Source organism: Lycorma delicatula, chromosome 7 (genome assembly GCF_047948215.1).
Source record: "Lycorma delicatula isolate Av1 chromosome 7, ASM4794821v1, whole genome shotgun sequence".
Lineage (NCBI taxonomy): Eukaryota > Metazoa > Arthropoda > Insecta > Hemiptera > Fulgoridae > Lycorma > Lycorma delicatula.
The window spans coordinates 60,295,242-60,313,391 of record NC_134461.1 but is presented as its reverse complement, the minus strand read 5'-3'; the positions used below and the strand labels follow the sequence as shown (position 1 = coordinate 60,313,391).

Below are 18,150 nucleotides of genomic sequence, written 5' to 3'. Positions count from 1 at the left end.
ATCTTACCCCATTATACACGGAATAGAAATTACAATTGGTATAAAATAAATTACAATATTTATTTTAATTGTCATAACCTAACGATTGTAGACAACCTGACACGAAACATTACTTAGTTCCAAAAAAAACTGCATACCCAGTGTCAAGAATAACAAACATCCTATGTTAGGATTTTATCGGGACGTGGGAAGGGATATTTAATCATATTAATGACACTTTCACTCTATTCAACTTAGAGACCGAGTATATAATGGACATTATTACATTCAGAAAAAGAAACTTTACTAATGGATTAAATGAAATATATTGCAGATTTTTTTTCTTAGTTTGTCTGGCTGGTTTGATGCATTTCCCCACTTCTTTCTAATCTAAGTCAATCTCTTAGTCTATCCCTTACATCACACATCCCACTTATATGTTTTATATATGGTCAAATATCTGTCTTTCATTATTATTTTTAATTTCAACACATCTTTTTAAAATCAAATTCACTATTTATAAATGTTTTAATCTACTGCCTAAAACCCTTGTCTTTTTCTTTAAAAAAAATTCTGTTAACAAATTTTTTTTTCCATTTCGAACTAAAACCTTAGATTTTGATACTCTATTAATCCTATCTAATTTCTAAGATTATCCTGTAATAACACATCAAAAATCTCTTTTTTATGCTCCATATAATTATTTGTAAGAATTTATTTTTAATTAATTTTATTGTTAATCTCTTAGTTTGATAATATCAGATCTCTTTTCTTCGCCAAAGCTTTGTCATGCTTGTGCAAATTTGTTTTTGACATTTAATTCGTTTCTTCTATCTTATTTAATTTTACTGGATAAATAATAACAAGATTAAATACAGAATACTATGAAACAAATTTACAGTGGTTGTAAATTAAATGTACTGAATAAAAACAAAACAAAGCAAACTAATTAAAAAATGAGAAGCTTCTTATTATAATCGGCACATGCAATCTGTAGAATAAAAAAACTGTAGTAAGGTAAAAACTAAAATATGAAGAAAAAAATACTGATATATCAACTATCAACTGTTCAGGATTTTTCACAACTCAACGAAAAAACCGATGTAAATATCTATAATTCACTTTTCCCGCCGAAAAACATTATGAGATTTCTGTAGTCTACACTAAATAATAAAACTGGATTTTTTTTTAATTCTAGCCTTTTTTCCTTAAATTTAAACTAAATTACCTTAAAAATCTTTTTTTTCTTTTAGAAAAAATTGAAATTTTAAAATCGTACTGATAAAGTAAAAATGTTTCTTATTAATATCATTTTAGATAATTATTAATTACCTCAAGAATTAATAGAATTTTATAAGATTTTAATTATATTTGAAAACAATCCAGTTTATGGAATTAAAACTGTTATGTTTGTTATTTAGCGTAGTCAGATAGTCCCAAATCCTAAAACGGCAACGGTGTTTTTGAAAATTATTTCCATTTTTAAATGATAAACGAAACATCGGTCATCTTCAGTAAAGAAAATGGTAGGAAAAGCGATTAAAAATTTTATGAATTGAGTTTCAAAAATTATATATTAATTCAGTATTAAATTTTCCTAATGATGTAGTTTAAAAAGTGTATGTTTTAATCATTTTTATCATTCAAAATGATGATAAAAATCATCATTGATGGCAATGTAGCAAAACTCTTAGAAAATGTTCTACTTTACATATTATATTTACTCAAGATTGTATTTTCAAAAATATTAGAATTAAATTAAATACTATAAATTCAGAGTAAAATGAGCAATCAATTTAAATACATGTATTCATAATTTAAAACTTATTATGATAGTTAATCTATTACTATTTTAATTACGAAAACGATTCTGCTATAAAATGTTTATCAGCTGTATTTATGTTATGTCATAGCGAAACACTCAATTTTGCCTGAATCTTATTTTAAAATACTTAAAAAAATAAACAGTTAAAAATGCGTTATGATGCATGCAAGACAAGTCATTTGTAATAAAAAATAAAATTATATTAAAAATCTTTTAAATTTAAAAAAAAAAATTGTAATAACATTAAACATCTAAATAAAAGAAAATAAATAAAATATAAATAATTGAGAAAAATTCTTCATTTTAATAAGTAGACTGCTACACCCAAAATGAGAAGCTTGACTACATTTGACTATACTGTACAAATATTTTCCCTCAAAAATTTTTTTATGCTTTTCGATTTATACATTTTCTATACAAAATTTCATTCCACCTTAAATTATGTATAAATATAATTTAAAAAAATGTAGTACATAAATAAGGCCTTAACCGTTTCAGTTGAGAAAAAAATAGAAAAGACAAAACAAATTACAAAAATATATTTGATTACATAAAAAATAATTTTTTAAAAAAGCTTTTATTTAACTAATATTAATATTAACATTAATAAAAAAAAGTTAACAAATAAACCCTCTAAAAAGTAAAAAATAAGAATTAAATCAAATTGAGAATTTTAAACAAAAAAATATAATATATTAACAAATATAAAAATGCACTGAGAAGTAAAAAATAAATTATATAAATATTTAATAAATAACCAATAAATAAGTGTAATAATTATTAAATTTAAAAATTAAAAGTAATGAAAATATTTAGTTAAATAAAAGCGTGGCGCAGTTTTTATAATTTATTTAAAATAACACAACATTTATTTTTAAAACAATCTTCATTTTCATTTTCAATAACGACGCGAGGAGGCGGAAAGTTCTGCTTGAACCTCTCCAGTTGAGACTGACTAGCTACAAGTAACTATCTGGGAAAATGCACCCACTCGCTTTTTTGTACGTGTTCTCACATAGTTGAAGTTCATCTTTGAATTCTGCTGGTAATCTAAGCTAAATTGAATGCACTCTTTATGCACGCATTTTTATATTTGTTAATATATTATATTTTTTTGTTTAAAATTCTCAATTTGATTTAATTATTATTTTTTACTTTTTAGAGGGTTTTTCTAATTTGTTTCCTTTTTTTATTAATGTTAATATTAGTTAAATAAAGGCTTTTTTAAAAAATAATTTTTTATATGTAATCAAATATGTTTTTGTAATTCTGTTGTTTTTTGTAGTTTTTTTAAGACTAAAAAAAAGTAAAAATATTTATTTTTACACATCGAAGTTACATACGTGTACCAAATTTCAATAATTTTCATACGATAGTTCATTAGAAATGAAGATTTTCAACTAAATGCATGAATTTAGCGTAGGGATAGCGCGGGGGGCGTGGTGGTGGGTCATATCAAATTCCGACACAGTAGTGCCGTATTGTCATCGAAGTTACATACGTGTGCCAAATTTCATTGATTTTCATACGATAAATCAAAAGATATAGCAGTTGCAAGATTTGATTATTCCTAAAGCGAGTTAAATAAAAGCTTTTTAAAAAGCGTTTTAAAAAAAATATCAATTCAGCGAATGAGACATAAATGGAAGTATTGTAATTACAATATACTGTTTTGTTTACGAGGATGAAATAAGGAAAAAAAACTATTTCAATTATCTGAAATAATTATTTTATTTTCTTAATGTATACGTTACAATCTGCAACCAGTGAATGGAAGCAACACCCCACGATGATAAGGATAACATATATGACATGTAAATGAGGTGTAGTCTTGTACAAACTCAGGCCCATCATTCCTGAAGCATGGGGCTAATTGAACTTCAGCCACCAAAGTACACCATTATGCCACTGTCTGGTATTCAAATCCATATAAAAGCAATTAACGTTTACTTAGAATTTGAACTTGAGAACCATCGATTCGAAAATCAGCTGTTAAACAACTGATTAGCGACATGAAATCCAATTTATAGGCTTATGTGGTCCACGATGCAATGGAAAAAACTTTTCACTCCTATTTTTTTTATTTATATCACTCTACTTTTTATTTTATCTCTCAGTTGATAAAAATATCTTATTACATATGACTCAAAAGGAATTTTTAATTAGAAGAAATAAAATATTCCTAATGAGATTAGCAATTTTTAGAAGTATTTGAAAGGATTTATGAACACTATTTACAAGTTTTTTAATCTATAACTATTTCGATTTAATAGCGAATTGAAAAAAAAACGGTCAAGCACATACGTACGCATAGAACATCTCCGTCATTGGGTCTTAAATTTTTTCTGAACTAAATAACAAAATTAATCTATAAATTAAATTTATTTTGTAAAAATCAGCTGTTATTTTATACAAATAATGTAAAATTTTTAATTTTTGGGAAATAACAGTAACTTTTAAATAATTAAAAAATTAATAAATTAATTAATGAAATAATTTAAATTTATAATGATAGATTATTAAACTCGTATTTGAATTAAAATTAGAAAATTTTTAACTGTTACTTATAATATAACAAACTTTAATAATGAAAACGTTTTATATAAACAATAAGTTTTTTTATATAAACAATAAGTTTTTTTATATAAACTTATAGTTTTTTTATATAAACTATAAGTTTTCAAATACTAAATTATTCTTTCAGTATTTCCCCCAAAAATAATTTTTTTATATTCAAAGAATGAATGAATTCTTCATACATCTAAAAGTGCATATACCAAATTTGTTAATTCTTTTTCTGTTTTAATCTCCGTAAGGTATACTTCAGGTGATGAATGAGGATGATATGTATGAATGAATGTACATAAATGTAGTTTTGATCGATTATTTTTAAATGTGTGGTTAATTGAAACCCAACTACCAAAGAACACCGGTATCCATGATCTAGTATTCAAATTTGTTAAAAATAGAAATGAGAAAAAAATATATTCTAAAATTTTCTAAAAACTCGTTTTTCTACCTTAGTAAATAAAAGAATTCTATCAAATTGTATTCATGAAATTATAGTTAAGTACCTTCTGGTCAACTAGTACCGTGTATTTTTCAACTTAGAACTTCTTTAGTAATAGTTGAAGAATTTCCAGTATAATAATCTTTATTAATAGAAGTACATCTACAAATATTAGTAAACGTCTTTTGTGGAAGAAAGAAAGGAAATATTTAAAGAATGTAATGATGTAAATATATAAAATTTTATGCATGAAAAATTTTTTTTCTTTCATTCGTATTTAAAGAATACATTTTTTTTGTTGTTTTGATTGCGATAAAAAGTTCGGTTTTATTTCGTTTTCGGTTTGAATATATTATTTTTTGTTTGTTTATTCGGTTTTTTCTTTAATATAGATTTGAAACGCAATAAAATAAGTGAAAAGAAGTAAAAGCGGTAAAAATAAAGGAAATGGAGATTAGATTGAATGTTTTAGGTGTTCTTCAGAACTGTACTAATAAGAAGGAGGGTGATTGAAGTACTAGTTGAATGAAGTAAACATAAGACCTGAGGCTCAAGGAGAGGATTTCCAAATGAAATCTGATGAAAAGATAGGGGAGTAGAACGAGAAAGAATGAGAGGGTGGTAGAGAAGAAATAAAACAAAACAAAGGGAGGTAGGAAATGATTAGACAATCATGATGACCGTTACGAGTGGTGTCGGCAAGTTGAAAAGAGCTTCCCTCTTGTTTTGTGCGTGAGTATGTGTGCGTATTTGTGTTTATGTGTGCGCGCGCGCCTTGGTACGATGTGAGATGCCTGTCTCAGATTTCCCTGGTAATAGAGAGCATGAGTTAAGAGCCCCCGGCCCAAGTTTAAACTCCAATCTCGGCTTTATTCTTACTTGTATTGAAACTTTGATACCCATCCAATATAGAAAATGCCGCCGCCAGGCGCTGCCCACACGACTGTTTGCTGCTAATAAAACATAATTTGAATACACAGGTTGTTGTTATACTGTTTGTTCAAAGACATCGTGACTTATAGACGAACTCCCACAGTGTTAACTTATTTATCCGATCAATAAATAAAAAAATTATGAAATAATTCAGTATGTTAATTTATTTCTAAATTATTTAAAATACAACGAAAAAATGCATAAATATATAAACATAACTCGATCTTACTCTTTAATTTATAAACGCTAATGTAGAAGTTTATTCGTATATTTCATGACACAATTATTATAGAGACCTATAATAAATTTTATACAGAGAATTAATTTTGTATCGTTTAGTCAGTTAATTTAGGAAACTTTCTTTGTATCTGTGTAAGGATACGTGCTTAGATACAATTCAGTAAAAAATTAAAAAAAACAAAATGATCTGCATAAATAAAAAACAAATAACTGCATAATTAGAAAAAATAGATAAAATTTAAAAAAAGAAAAAACTAAGTTGAAAAACATTAAAAACTTATTAGATGGTATTCGCTAATTAATTGTTATTAACATATTCCACTTACTTCTCGTAAATCAATCTCCTTCATTTAAAGTGTATCACTAGTATTTTTGTATGATAAAAATTGTAATCTGGTTAAATTATTGTTAGTTATAATTTTAATTATACATAATCCATGATTATTATTAAGTTAAATCATTTTATAATTTTAATCAAGTAAGTTGTAAGTTTAAAAATTTTACATGAAACCCCTTTAATAAAAAATGTTACATAAAACCCCGTTTTTTAGATATCAGATGTTTCTTAACAAATAACTGATCAAAAAATAAATACAATAAAAATGTTCTAGAAATGCAATCAGTGATCATGTGGGAGAAAGATAATTGAATTGTTTAAAGTTATCAGGTAAGATGGTGTTTTTGGGAAATTAACCATAAGATAATTACAAAATTATTTCAAAATTAGATATGTCACAGAATACAAAAATGAAAAATCTCACACAAGAGAAGGGAGAATTAATTCGTAGAACTTTACATTACTCAAGAAACATGTTAGTAGAAGGCTGCAGAATGAAAAAGAAAAAAAATAGAATATCCATAACTAAAGCATTTAACAGAAAAAAATTGATTTAAGATGGAATTAGATTTAAATAAGCGTCTAAAGTTACGCTTGGAATATAGTTCTTAAATTATCAAAAAAATAACAATGAAAGGCTGGAGATATTTCTTTGAATGAAACGAATTAATTGGCCAAGTAGAGTGAAAAATTAAGAAGTATTGAGGAGAATAAATGAGAATTGGAAGGTTATTCAGAAAAATTTAGAGCAAAAAGGAATACCAACTGGTCTGATATATTATGAAAGCAGAATGGTTGATAAAAATAAGCCTACGAGGAGTAGTAAAAGAGACGTAAAGAGAGAAGATGGAAAAAGGTGAGTATTATGATTAATCTAAAAGGAAATGGGGCTCATAAAGGACTGAAAAATTTAACAGGAAGTAGAAGAGAAAAGAGATGAAAATGATGCGAGTGATCTGCTTCAGGACAGGTATATGATAAAGAGGTCTACGACTCTTCTGTCTAAGATGTTGAAGAATACTAGTTTTTTTGAGTTTGTCTCCATTTTAAAATCTTAAGTTTTTAATTGGTAAGATTTTGTTAGAATAGCAGCATGTTGTCATACGTATAAATTATACAATTATATCTTGTACAATGTTTATGCTAAACTTTTATTTTGCGATTAATTATGATTCCTATTCAATAATGAACTGTCTTTTTTGGAAATATCTTACCAAATACTTATTAATACTAATAATATCATTTAATTACAAATAATCTTTTTTTTTTGACGAAGAAAACGATTTCACAGGTCTGAAATATTTCAATCAATATAAACAACAATCGTTAATTACAATTCAGCCATTTATTCAAGTTTTATACACGCGTGCGCGTTCTTTAGTGGGAATTAAGTGCATACTTACAGAAAAAATTGTTTAATTTAAACAATGTTTGGACTTATAAAAAATATATTATGTTCTTTAAATAACAAGAAGACCTAAAGAAAATGAGTGTGTAAGTTCATCTAAATGATAACTAGGAATTTCGAGAAATAATGATTTATTTTTAAAAACATATCCGCTAAAAGTTTTTACCAGGAACGATATATGTGATACACCGAGTAGAATTTGCTGCCAATCGTGAATGATTTATTTTTAAATCCCACGTTACGACTTATTGAAGCAAATACCTCATTACTTTTTCGTCTAGATAGCGCTGCAGCAGAGCTTTAGCTCTAGAAGGGAAAGCATTGTAGGTCCAATTTGGGCATATGAGGTTTTCACTGGATCTTGATTTTTTAACTCCTAAGAAACCCAGAAAACCGGATGGAAATTTTCCGGATGTTAATGTTCGTATATACACGCGCGCGCGCGTGTGTGTGTTCGGTGAGGCCTCTAAATCACCTTTTATCTTCCGAACTACTGGACTGATTTTGACCAAGCTTGGTAGATTACTTCTATACATATGGGACACATTGGTGCCATTAAATTTTCAACTTAAAAGGTCAAGGGGGGTGAGGCGATAGAGCAAGGTCATCCTCAGTATCTCAATATTTTGGCTAATTAAGATCATATTTTTTTTAGGCACATTTGTTAACAATTAAAAAATAACAATATCTGAAAAATAAAATATTTACAAAATCGCATCCCTACCCCAAAAACGTTGTAGTCGTCTGTTATGTTGACATCACGATGAGCGGTAGAATTAAATAAATGAATAATATTTAAAGTGTAAAAATAACTCGATCTGGCTGGATTTCGCACTCAATCGCCTGGTTGACTAGGTACCTGGTGCCTTAAGCCTTGCGGCTACACCAGTCTGCCAACCCAGCAAGCGAAATTTGTTCTATTCAAGTTGGGAAATTACATTGTTTAATTAATGCCGACCGTCACCGCTATTACCGCCGAATTAAATACTGTATGCGCGCCTGCTTTAGTTAGAATCACTGAATTAAATAAATGAAAAAACGTTATATTTAAATCAAATGAAGAATATTTTAAATTAAGTTGTGTGTATAAGCCGTGCATCAGAAACAACCCACAGTTGTATGACCTTCCAGGAACTCAACTTTAGCCGCTTATCGGGGAAGCCCTACAACTGTGTTGTCAGCTTTTTTGTAACACATAATATTTATACTAAAAATCTAAAAATAATATTTTCAATCTTTTTAACAAGATTTGGGGCCAATTAAAGAAATTTGTTTATTTTTTTCACCACGTTAGAGTTATATGAGTTAACAATCAAAGTTGTTTAATTTCTCCATAATTTTATGTAAACGAAATTATTTAAGTAAATGTTAATGTTATATACCTATCGTATTTCTCTGAGGAAGCTGCAATAATAATTGTTATGTCGTACTGTGATTTCCCTTTTACTGCTATTTCCCCTATCCCGTTGTATAGAACGTATCAGAAGACAGAAATTGTTATTCCGTAGAACGATTTTAATTTAATACATCGCTATAAAAATTTAAATAATAATAAAAATAATAAAAAACTTAATCTAAACTCAAATTCAGAATTAATCATTCATTTGGACGTACTAAGTAGGCCTCACTACTTTACCCACAAATCTCATTCTGTTAAAAAATTAAAATTTTCTATAGACAATAAATTAGAATAAATTTTGTTGGAGACATCCTCTTAATGGAAAAAGCTTTCCTTTACTAGAATATTTAAAACGGTTTCTACTCTATAAATGCCTGCACAATACATAGTAGGTTTAAAAAGTGATACCGATCACTTTTTGCAGTACCTACATTCTATTACGCATCCGTACTTACAATCGTGTAAGTCAGTCAATGTGATGACGATCGATTATAGAAAAACGGCTCCATAAAAAAAAGGAAGTATAATTGTACTATTACAGAAATAATTCTTTTTTTTAATCGGTTGAACGAGGTTGTACATTAAAGTGGTTGAAATGTACGGAAAAATTAATTTACATACAGCTCTTAAATTTGTATACCTTTATTTTAAATAGCATAAATAAGAACATATAAATATTTAATCTGTTAATTACTAAAAAAAAATTGACTATCCCAGTTTGTATAAACAGTAATTTTCTTACATATACTGTATGTATGAGATGTACATGGTGTTTGTTTATACAGTGTATGTTAACAATAATATAATTAATTTATATTTTATAGAATATCTTATACACTTGAATTTAAGAGCTGAATGCTTCGTAAACGGTTCGATATATTTTACGATTTTTTACTCTCAAACAGGATCATGATAATACGGTAAAATATACTGGGGAGAACATAAAATGCTGTTTCTAGTAGTTCAATACATAATATGTTACTTCTCGATTTTCTATTCTCAAACAGTGAATCTGAATACCATCTATTCTATTAAAAGTAATGATAACCTCTCTAAAATCTGTAAACAAATTTTCTCATTCATGACATTTTTTTCTTTAGTCTTATAATTTTGTATTCATGGACAGTTATTTTGTTTAATTATCATTTTGAATTTGGCTGATTGTTTCTTTTCTAAACTCAGTTGAAATTCTAACGAAATAACATTAAACAATGTCGTCACTAAGTACCTAATTTAATTTGCGTAAATCAATGAATAATTAAAGAATACAATAAATTACAAAAATAAACAGCGTTTAATTATTGTCTAAAGTGAGTTGCAAAGGGAAGAAGAAAATCATCCAGTATTTATAGAAATTCTTGAAATACTCGTTTAATACATAAATAAAAAAAATATAACAACAAAACAAAAAAATCCTTGCGCAGTTCTGCGCAGAAAACAGATGTTTCGTTATTTTCATTAACCAGTATATCTTACACTAGCATCACGTTTCAACTTACTCACCACTGTGACTAACTGCATAATCGCGTATGAAAAATACACCACTACTCAGTCAACATAACCTCAATTTTTTTTAACTTAAATTGAGCGTAACTCAAGAACGACTCAACCAATCTTTATAAAATTTTCACAAAAACAACTTCATATACACTCCTACAGCGTACCTAAATTTCAATGAAATTGATCAAGTAGTTTTGGAAATTTTCGAAACAGAATTTTAGACATAAGCATATATATATATATATATAAAACTAGCGGACCAGACAGACGTTGTCCTGACGCGGCTATTCTGTAATAAATGCACACATAAATATTAGTAACTTAATTAAGTTAAAATTAGCAGGAATGTGCTCTAAATTTCATTAAAATAACTATTAGTATGATTATTATCAGTTTGTGATGGTTGTATTATTGTAATGGGTTTATTGATTAATTATGTGTAATATGGTTAATATTTATTTTCACTAAATATTGAGATGTCCGATGAAAATTGAATTAAAAAATCGAAACGTCGTAAAATTAATAATTGTGTAATTAATAAATTTTCATCCACATTACTACTAATTTTCACTTAACATCATTCTAAAAAAGTACCTCCTACATATTTTTTTTTGTATTTAATAATTTTGATGTTTCATAACCATGCAACAGCTTAATTAATCAATTAAAAAAATTAAAGCACTGTAAAAAAGCAACGTAGTTAAAATTTTAGTAGAAATTTTTATCATTTTTCTCATTCTTTATTTTAACATCTATTTTACCAAATTTTAGATAATTGTAAATTAAAAATAATTTTAGAAAACTTTTTATAAAATTAATCAGCTAAAACATTATAAATTCAATTTTTTAAGTATACTTTAAACTATATTATAAGTAACTTATATGTTAATTTTATAAATGTTATAATTTATTTTACAAGCTTAAATTTTTATTTTCAAAGAGCCGTTCAATACTTCATAAGTTGCATAGAGTCAAATGAGAACTGACAATTTAAATTTGTAGGTTAAGTTGATATTAAGTTGTTATTGAATGCACGTGTATACATCATTAAAATTCATGTAAAATACTCACTTCAATACTGCAACTTACAAATTTGCACAATGTACATTTTTTAATTAAACTTTAAAACGTTATTTCAATAAATAATAATATAATATAATATTCTCAATAAGCGCGCAATTCTAGCAGACTCGGCAATGCTTCGCTATTGCTAGATCTGAGTATACATACCGATTAAATGACAACAATTGAAAGTTTCATAAAACCTTAAAAAACTGAACATTAGGAATTTCACACAAAATTTAACCTTTCACTTTATAAAAGTCAGAATGTAAATAAATCCAAATGGCAAAACAACAACACTACCTATCGGATTTAATTCACACCACTCTCTAATCACAGTATTCGGTGAAAAATAATTTTTTAACGAAAAGGGTTGTGGCTGCAAAATCATTACAATTAATACTGAACATTAAGAAACTTAGAAAACATTACGGAACTTCATAAAATTTAACCTTTCACTTTATAAAATTCAGAATGTAAATAAATCCAATTGTCAGTACAGACCTATCGGATTTAATTCAAACTATTCTCTAAATACGAATTTTAATGTAAGAACAACACTAAGCTAAGACGCAAGTAACTGATATGCGAAAAAGCAACAAAATAAAAAAAATTCCTAGAATCCGACCGCAGCACCAACTACCGGGTTTGACTGATAAACCAAAAATTTAAAAAAAACTTATAAAACGCGATCGCTGCTCTGCCTACCGGACCCAATTGTGAACCTTAACCATCCCAAGATCAACAACACATAAATAAATTAAAAAAACATTTTCACTTCAATACTGTACCTTAGAAATTTGCACAATGTATATTTTTTAATTCCACTTTAAAACGTTATTTCAATAAATAATAATATAATATTTCTCTATGCGCGCACAATTCTACACGCGATCGCAGTGCTGACTACTTGTTACTTAATCAGTTGTGATTTTGTTTACATTGGCAACGGCCATACGGGCTCTTTGTGATTGGTCGTTGTGTTTGACAGCGGCCATCTTGCATTGATCTGATTGGTTTTCCTTTGTTTACATTGCCATCTGATTTATTAGCCTCTTATTAATTAAAAAACTGTTTTCTCGCGATTTTTTGTAACACAATAATAACACAAAATTACGAAATATTTTTCTCAATTTGATCGCAGCACCAACTGTCGGAACAAACTAAAATTAAAATAGAATATTATTGAATATTCGATACTGCGATGGTAGTGCAGTCTGCCGGATCCAATGTAAAACATTCCAAAATCAACAATTACTTATAAATAAAAAATTAATTAAAAAAACATTTTCCAGTGGACCAAATTGTGAATCTAAATCATTCTCGAATCCCCTTGAACACACACACAAAATTTCATCAAAATCAGTCCAGCCGTTTTGGAGGTGTTCACTTTCATACACACGCACACAAGAAATATATATATAAAGATTTAAGTGAATGTATTCTCGTACCCTTTATGGCTCAAAATATAACAAAAAATCCATTTTCACCATCCCATTCCCGCCAAGACAAGACAAGAAATTCTACTTCCACAAGACAATTGATTTGTGACCGAAAGTAATACCATATTTTTTTCAAAAATTCGGGTAAAAAAGTTTAAAAATAAAGAAATAAGTACTTATAATATGAAATATGTTGCTTAAATTATATTCAAAGGGGTTGATTTTTCTTAACTAAAACATTTATGTTACACAGCTGTTATTGTATGTAGCCTTTAAGTACCGCTGCAACTGTATAAAGTTTAATCCTCTATATAAATTGGGTTTAGCAATCTGTAACCTTGGAATTTTATATACGTTGATTGTAATATTTTTAAACGGTCGATCACTGTAAGGAATAATAAATTATGCCATCTCACTGCCTACATACATAAACGTCGGACGTCCAGCTTACCGACATAAAATTTTCTAACATTCAAACAAATACAAAAAATAATTAATTTACATATTTTCTTATAATGATTTGAAAAACATCTTTTTCAAATCATTATAAATCAAATAATTTCAAAATAAAGTATATATAATATTTCCAATAGTAAAATGTTGTTTTTTCTTATTCTAAAATGCGGCAATATAATTTATTAAAACAAAAATAAAAATAACAAAAAATATTGATTTAACGAAATATAATTTTTTTTTTTAAATCCATTATACTGATCGGGAAATTTCTTTTATTATAATATTTGATGGTATTTTTATATTTCCTTTTTTCCCTTAAAAAATTAAAAAAAAGCTATAGGATATAACATTTTTTAAAACTTAGGATTATTTTATGTTCAAACTGATACAAATTTGAATACACATCTACTTATTGGTTTTTTCAAATTAGAACAATGTAAAAAATTATTAATAAACAACGCTGATCTGCATTGCGGATTTTTAGCATTTTTCCATTTCACCGGATGGTTCTGGGTTTGAATCCAGGTCAGATTTATCATTTTAATCGAGTTAAAATTTATATAACACTGTTTATCTTATTTCCACGAGCAACTAATCAAGCTTCTTGTGTTGAATTTATAGTTTAAAATTAGTACGGATGAAAATTAAATCCCACAAAATGGAATTAAAAAAACTGATATGATTTTAGAGTTTATATTTATTAATGGAACTGTTAAATATGATGTAATGAAATTATAAACAGTAAAAATATTTACTTAAAAAACCATTTAATATAATTTTCCATAAAAATGATAAAAGATCCATCATAACTTACTTTAATAATTAAATTTAATAAATGCAGATGGCATTTCAAAAGTTGTAAGGGTTCGAAATATAAATATTAGAAAACGTGTTTGTTTAACTATAACATCTATTTAATATTTATAGCTTTTAACATTTTTATATTTATTTAACAACGCTTTTAATATAAAAACTAACCGATCGGGGCTCGGCTCCCTGTATCCCGGGGCCCAGATTGGCCCAAACGAACCCCGGGCCCTACCTCAGGGATGCAAAGCTCGTTTCGGTCACCATTCCCGTCTAGCCTGAGGGTTCTGTCCCCTGGATCCGGCAGTGTTCATTATCATCATATTTTGTGAGAATAATAATTATACTCGTAAATAACAATTGAAGTATTGAGGCTTTATAGAAAACTGAAAAAGAATATTAATTACAAAAGACAGAATAATAGTACTACTCTAGTAACTATAAATAAAGAACACACCTTTGACGACGAAAAACTCATAACTTATTTCTGTTGCCATGGTGACAGAATGAGTATCTTTAATTCATAACTTCAACCCTAAGAAGGCTAGGGCTTCGTTCTTCGCTTCAAACTTTTCCTGAGGCAACAAGAATACATCCTGTAAATTTTAAAGCAACCACTCGGTTGGTTCTTCGTGACAACAAATTCATACGAGAACAAACAAACAGACAAGCTTTCAGTTTTATATATGATATAAAAATGTGAAAACTTTTATATTGCAACAGGACCAATACAACGGACCAGCATAACGGATTTCTTCCAGTTAGGAAAGAAAATAATAATGAAAAGAAGAATCCAAAATGAAATAAAAGGGATCCATTTTTTCAGAATAACGGGTCCATTTAACAATTTGTTCTTTATAATATATAGAATGACACCTCAAAAAGCTGTTGTTCGACCAGAAGGGTTAACGGACTAGAATAAGAATTTATAAAAAAACGTAAGGGCGCGGACGATGAGAATTATTACGCTTCAACGATTAAAGGGATGAGGCGGGTACTGGTTCTGTAGGCCAGGGTATATAAATACTGACAGGGATTACCGGAGATAGTAAGTAGTTCTGTGAAGCCGTGTTCGATGTAGTCGTGATAACAAGCGATAACAGAGTAGTTTCGCAAGTCCGAGTTCGATGCGGTTGCGGTGACAGTGATATCAGTAAGCGTGAGGTAACGAGTGAAGAGTGCATTCATTGCTTGGACACTGGGCAAACGCAGGAAGTTGTTCGGTGAGTTATTGGTAAACAGTAGTGAAAGTGACAATGTTTTACTTATTAATGAAGTGTAGAGTAGTTCTAATGTAAACAGTAAAAGTAATAATATTTGCAGAAAGTGAATTGTGTGAACTTTAGATTGTTCTAAGGTTATCTTGTTGTTAATGTAATATTAACTTCTGTCAGTCATTGTAACGTTTTTAATAAACTGGTCTGTGTTCTGTTTTGTAATTTATCATTAAATAAATCTTGTCGTTTTATTTGAATTACAGTTATATGTATGCGTACTGTCATTATTATTATTGTAATTATTTGTATTATTTATTTTATTTATATGTCTAGGGTAATAAATTGAATTTCTAAGAAAGTTTTACGTTTGATAGTCTCTCAATAACCTTGTCGAACCGCGAACTCGTGACAATATCTTCAACTGCAAAAGAGATTAAATAAATAAATCATATCTTTAAAAATACGTTTATTTGTTGTAAAACACAAGTAAAATTAAAGTTGTACAGAAAAGAGAGAAGAAATACAAACACCAAAGAACATGTAATATAAATTGTAATAAAATGAGGTAGCATGTAAACAGTCCTACACTATAAAAACTTAGCACCACTATGAATATAAAACCTTTTTTTTTCATATGTTTTCGCAGCATTATATATTACCTTATTATTAAACAACAGAAATATCGCATGATTAAAAAGAAACAACGATTTCAAAATTATAAAAATGTGGTGTAAAATTTTTAATGTTTGAATACTTCAAGATTTAAGTGATAAAGCAATTAAATATAAGCGTTCAACTAATTCACCCTATGATATTTAATTACATAATAAAAAGTTGTTTTGATTTATGACTAATGTACAAATAAATAAATTTTGTTATTACCTTTTTTATTATCTCTTTTTTAAATAACTGATGAAAGAAAAGACAAATGGTCAAATATGTATATTCATTAATGATATTTTTATAAGTTATCTATTTTGATTTCATTATCATAAATCAGATTTAAATTTTAAAACATAATTTTATTACATTTTTAATTCTTATCAAATACATCTAATTGCATAAATGATCCTTTAACGCTTTGATCACGTGGTCTTCTCACTGGTTTGGACGTTCCATGACACAGTAGAGCAAATTTTAATTCAAGAATGAATGCTTGTTTTGGTGAAATCTAAGAAAAAAGAATTAAATAAATTATAATAATCTATATATATTATTGGATATATAATTTTTAATTTCTTCATCATATCTCTAGAGTTATGCTGCAAGAAAGAAAGTATATATAGTAATTGTCAAAAAATAGGTATGGGTTTTTTCAACGTTCTCAACTTTTCATGACCCAGGGACCCTAAAAAACAAAAAAAAAAAAAAAGTGAGGGGTAAGATTCGTATATACGTATATATGCAGGTGTATTGGGATGTTTGAAATTTAATAACTTTTGACGGATAAACTGATTTTGATAAAACATTGTACAGAGACTCGTTTATACGAGACTATTTGTTGGTAAAATTTTGGGATCACTATCTTCAGATGATGGGGTACGTAATTTTTATGGGGTAAATTTTCTAAAAATTTTGCAAACATAACCCCATTTTATATTAAGCTTCATACATACGTGCAAGCATTTCTTACCATTTTTTTTTTAAATAGCCCATAATTACCCCTTTCCTAAAAAAAACCTTTTTATTTATTGTATATTTTTTAACTTAATTTTTTTGTGTTCCTAGGTATAGTAATAACAAGTGACAAAAAAAGAAGATTTGGGACAATACTGGGTAGGGGAGCCGATCAATGTTTAAAAATATCGATTTTTTTTACATTTTTAAAAACTTTTTTTGATTTTTTTTCATGCAGGCTATTATTATTTTTCCACTATATAATATTATAAATATCTAATGTCAGGAAAGTATTAAAATTTTATTGTCAGCTTTTATGCTTACCTACTACACAGTTGATTCATTAAGCATACCAAGTTTTTCAAAAAAATTACTAGTCAACCAATCAGAAAATTTTTAAAGTAAAAAAATCTAATATTGAATTTTGTCTTTTTATTCTTTTTTTTTTTATATAAAATTTTACTACTACTAAATATAAATATTTGTGTAATTAAGATACCGTATTTATTCGAGTACCCCCCGCACATTTTTCTTGGAATTAGAGAGAAAAAAGGGTGCGGGGTTTTCTTAAAACATAGCCTTTAGCCAGGATAATTTATGTAAAGTAAACGTTTTCTTAGAAGTACCTAAATTCAATCACATAAATATAGTTACATTAGGCTTTCGTTTATCAATACCGGATCCTTAATTCAAAATCATCCTTAATTATTAACATCCTGTTCATATTATCGATAGGAACGAAGTTACGGTATTTTTATAAAACTGATTCATTCTGTATAGGCTGGATCCGGTTCTTATGACACTACAGTTACAGTATCAGTTACCCATCGTCATCTTGTCTATTCGAAATAGTCATTGTACTGTTTGTATATGTGGACGGTTATGTGCATTTTATCTGTTTAGTTTATCTTGTAAAGT

General features: G+C 27.5%; 1 protein-coding gene across 4 annotated transcripts in view; it reads right to left on the bottom strand.

The window, feature by feature from the left end:
* Positions 1–16,066: 16,066 nt before the first annotated feature.
* LOC142328269 (glutamate receptor ionotropic, kainate 2-like) overlaps positions 16,067–18,150 on the bottom strand; it is a 151,938-nt gene continuing 149,854 nt past the window's right edge. For all 4 annotated transcript variants that reach the window (XM_075371959.1, XM_075371961.1, XM_075371962.1 and 1 more), the window contains one exon: positions 16,067–16,786. In XM_075371959.1, the coding sequence (XP_075228074.1) occupies positions 16,649–16,786 (138 nt within the window). In that variant the 3' untranslated portion in view covers positions 16,067–16,648. The remainder of the gene's footprint in view (positions 16,787–18,150) is intronic.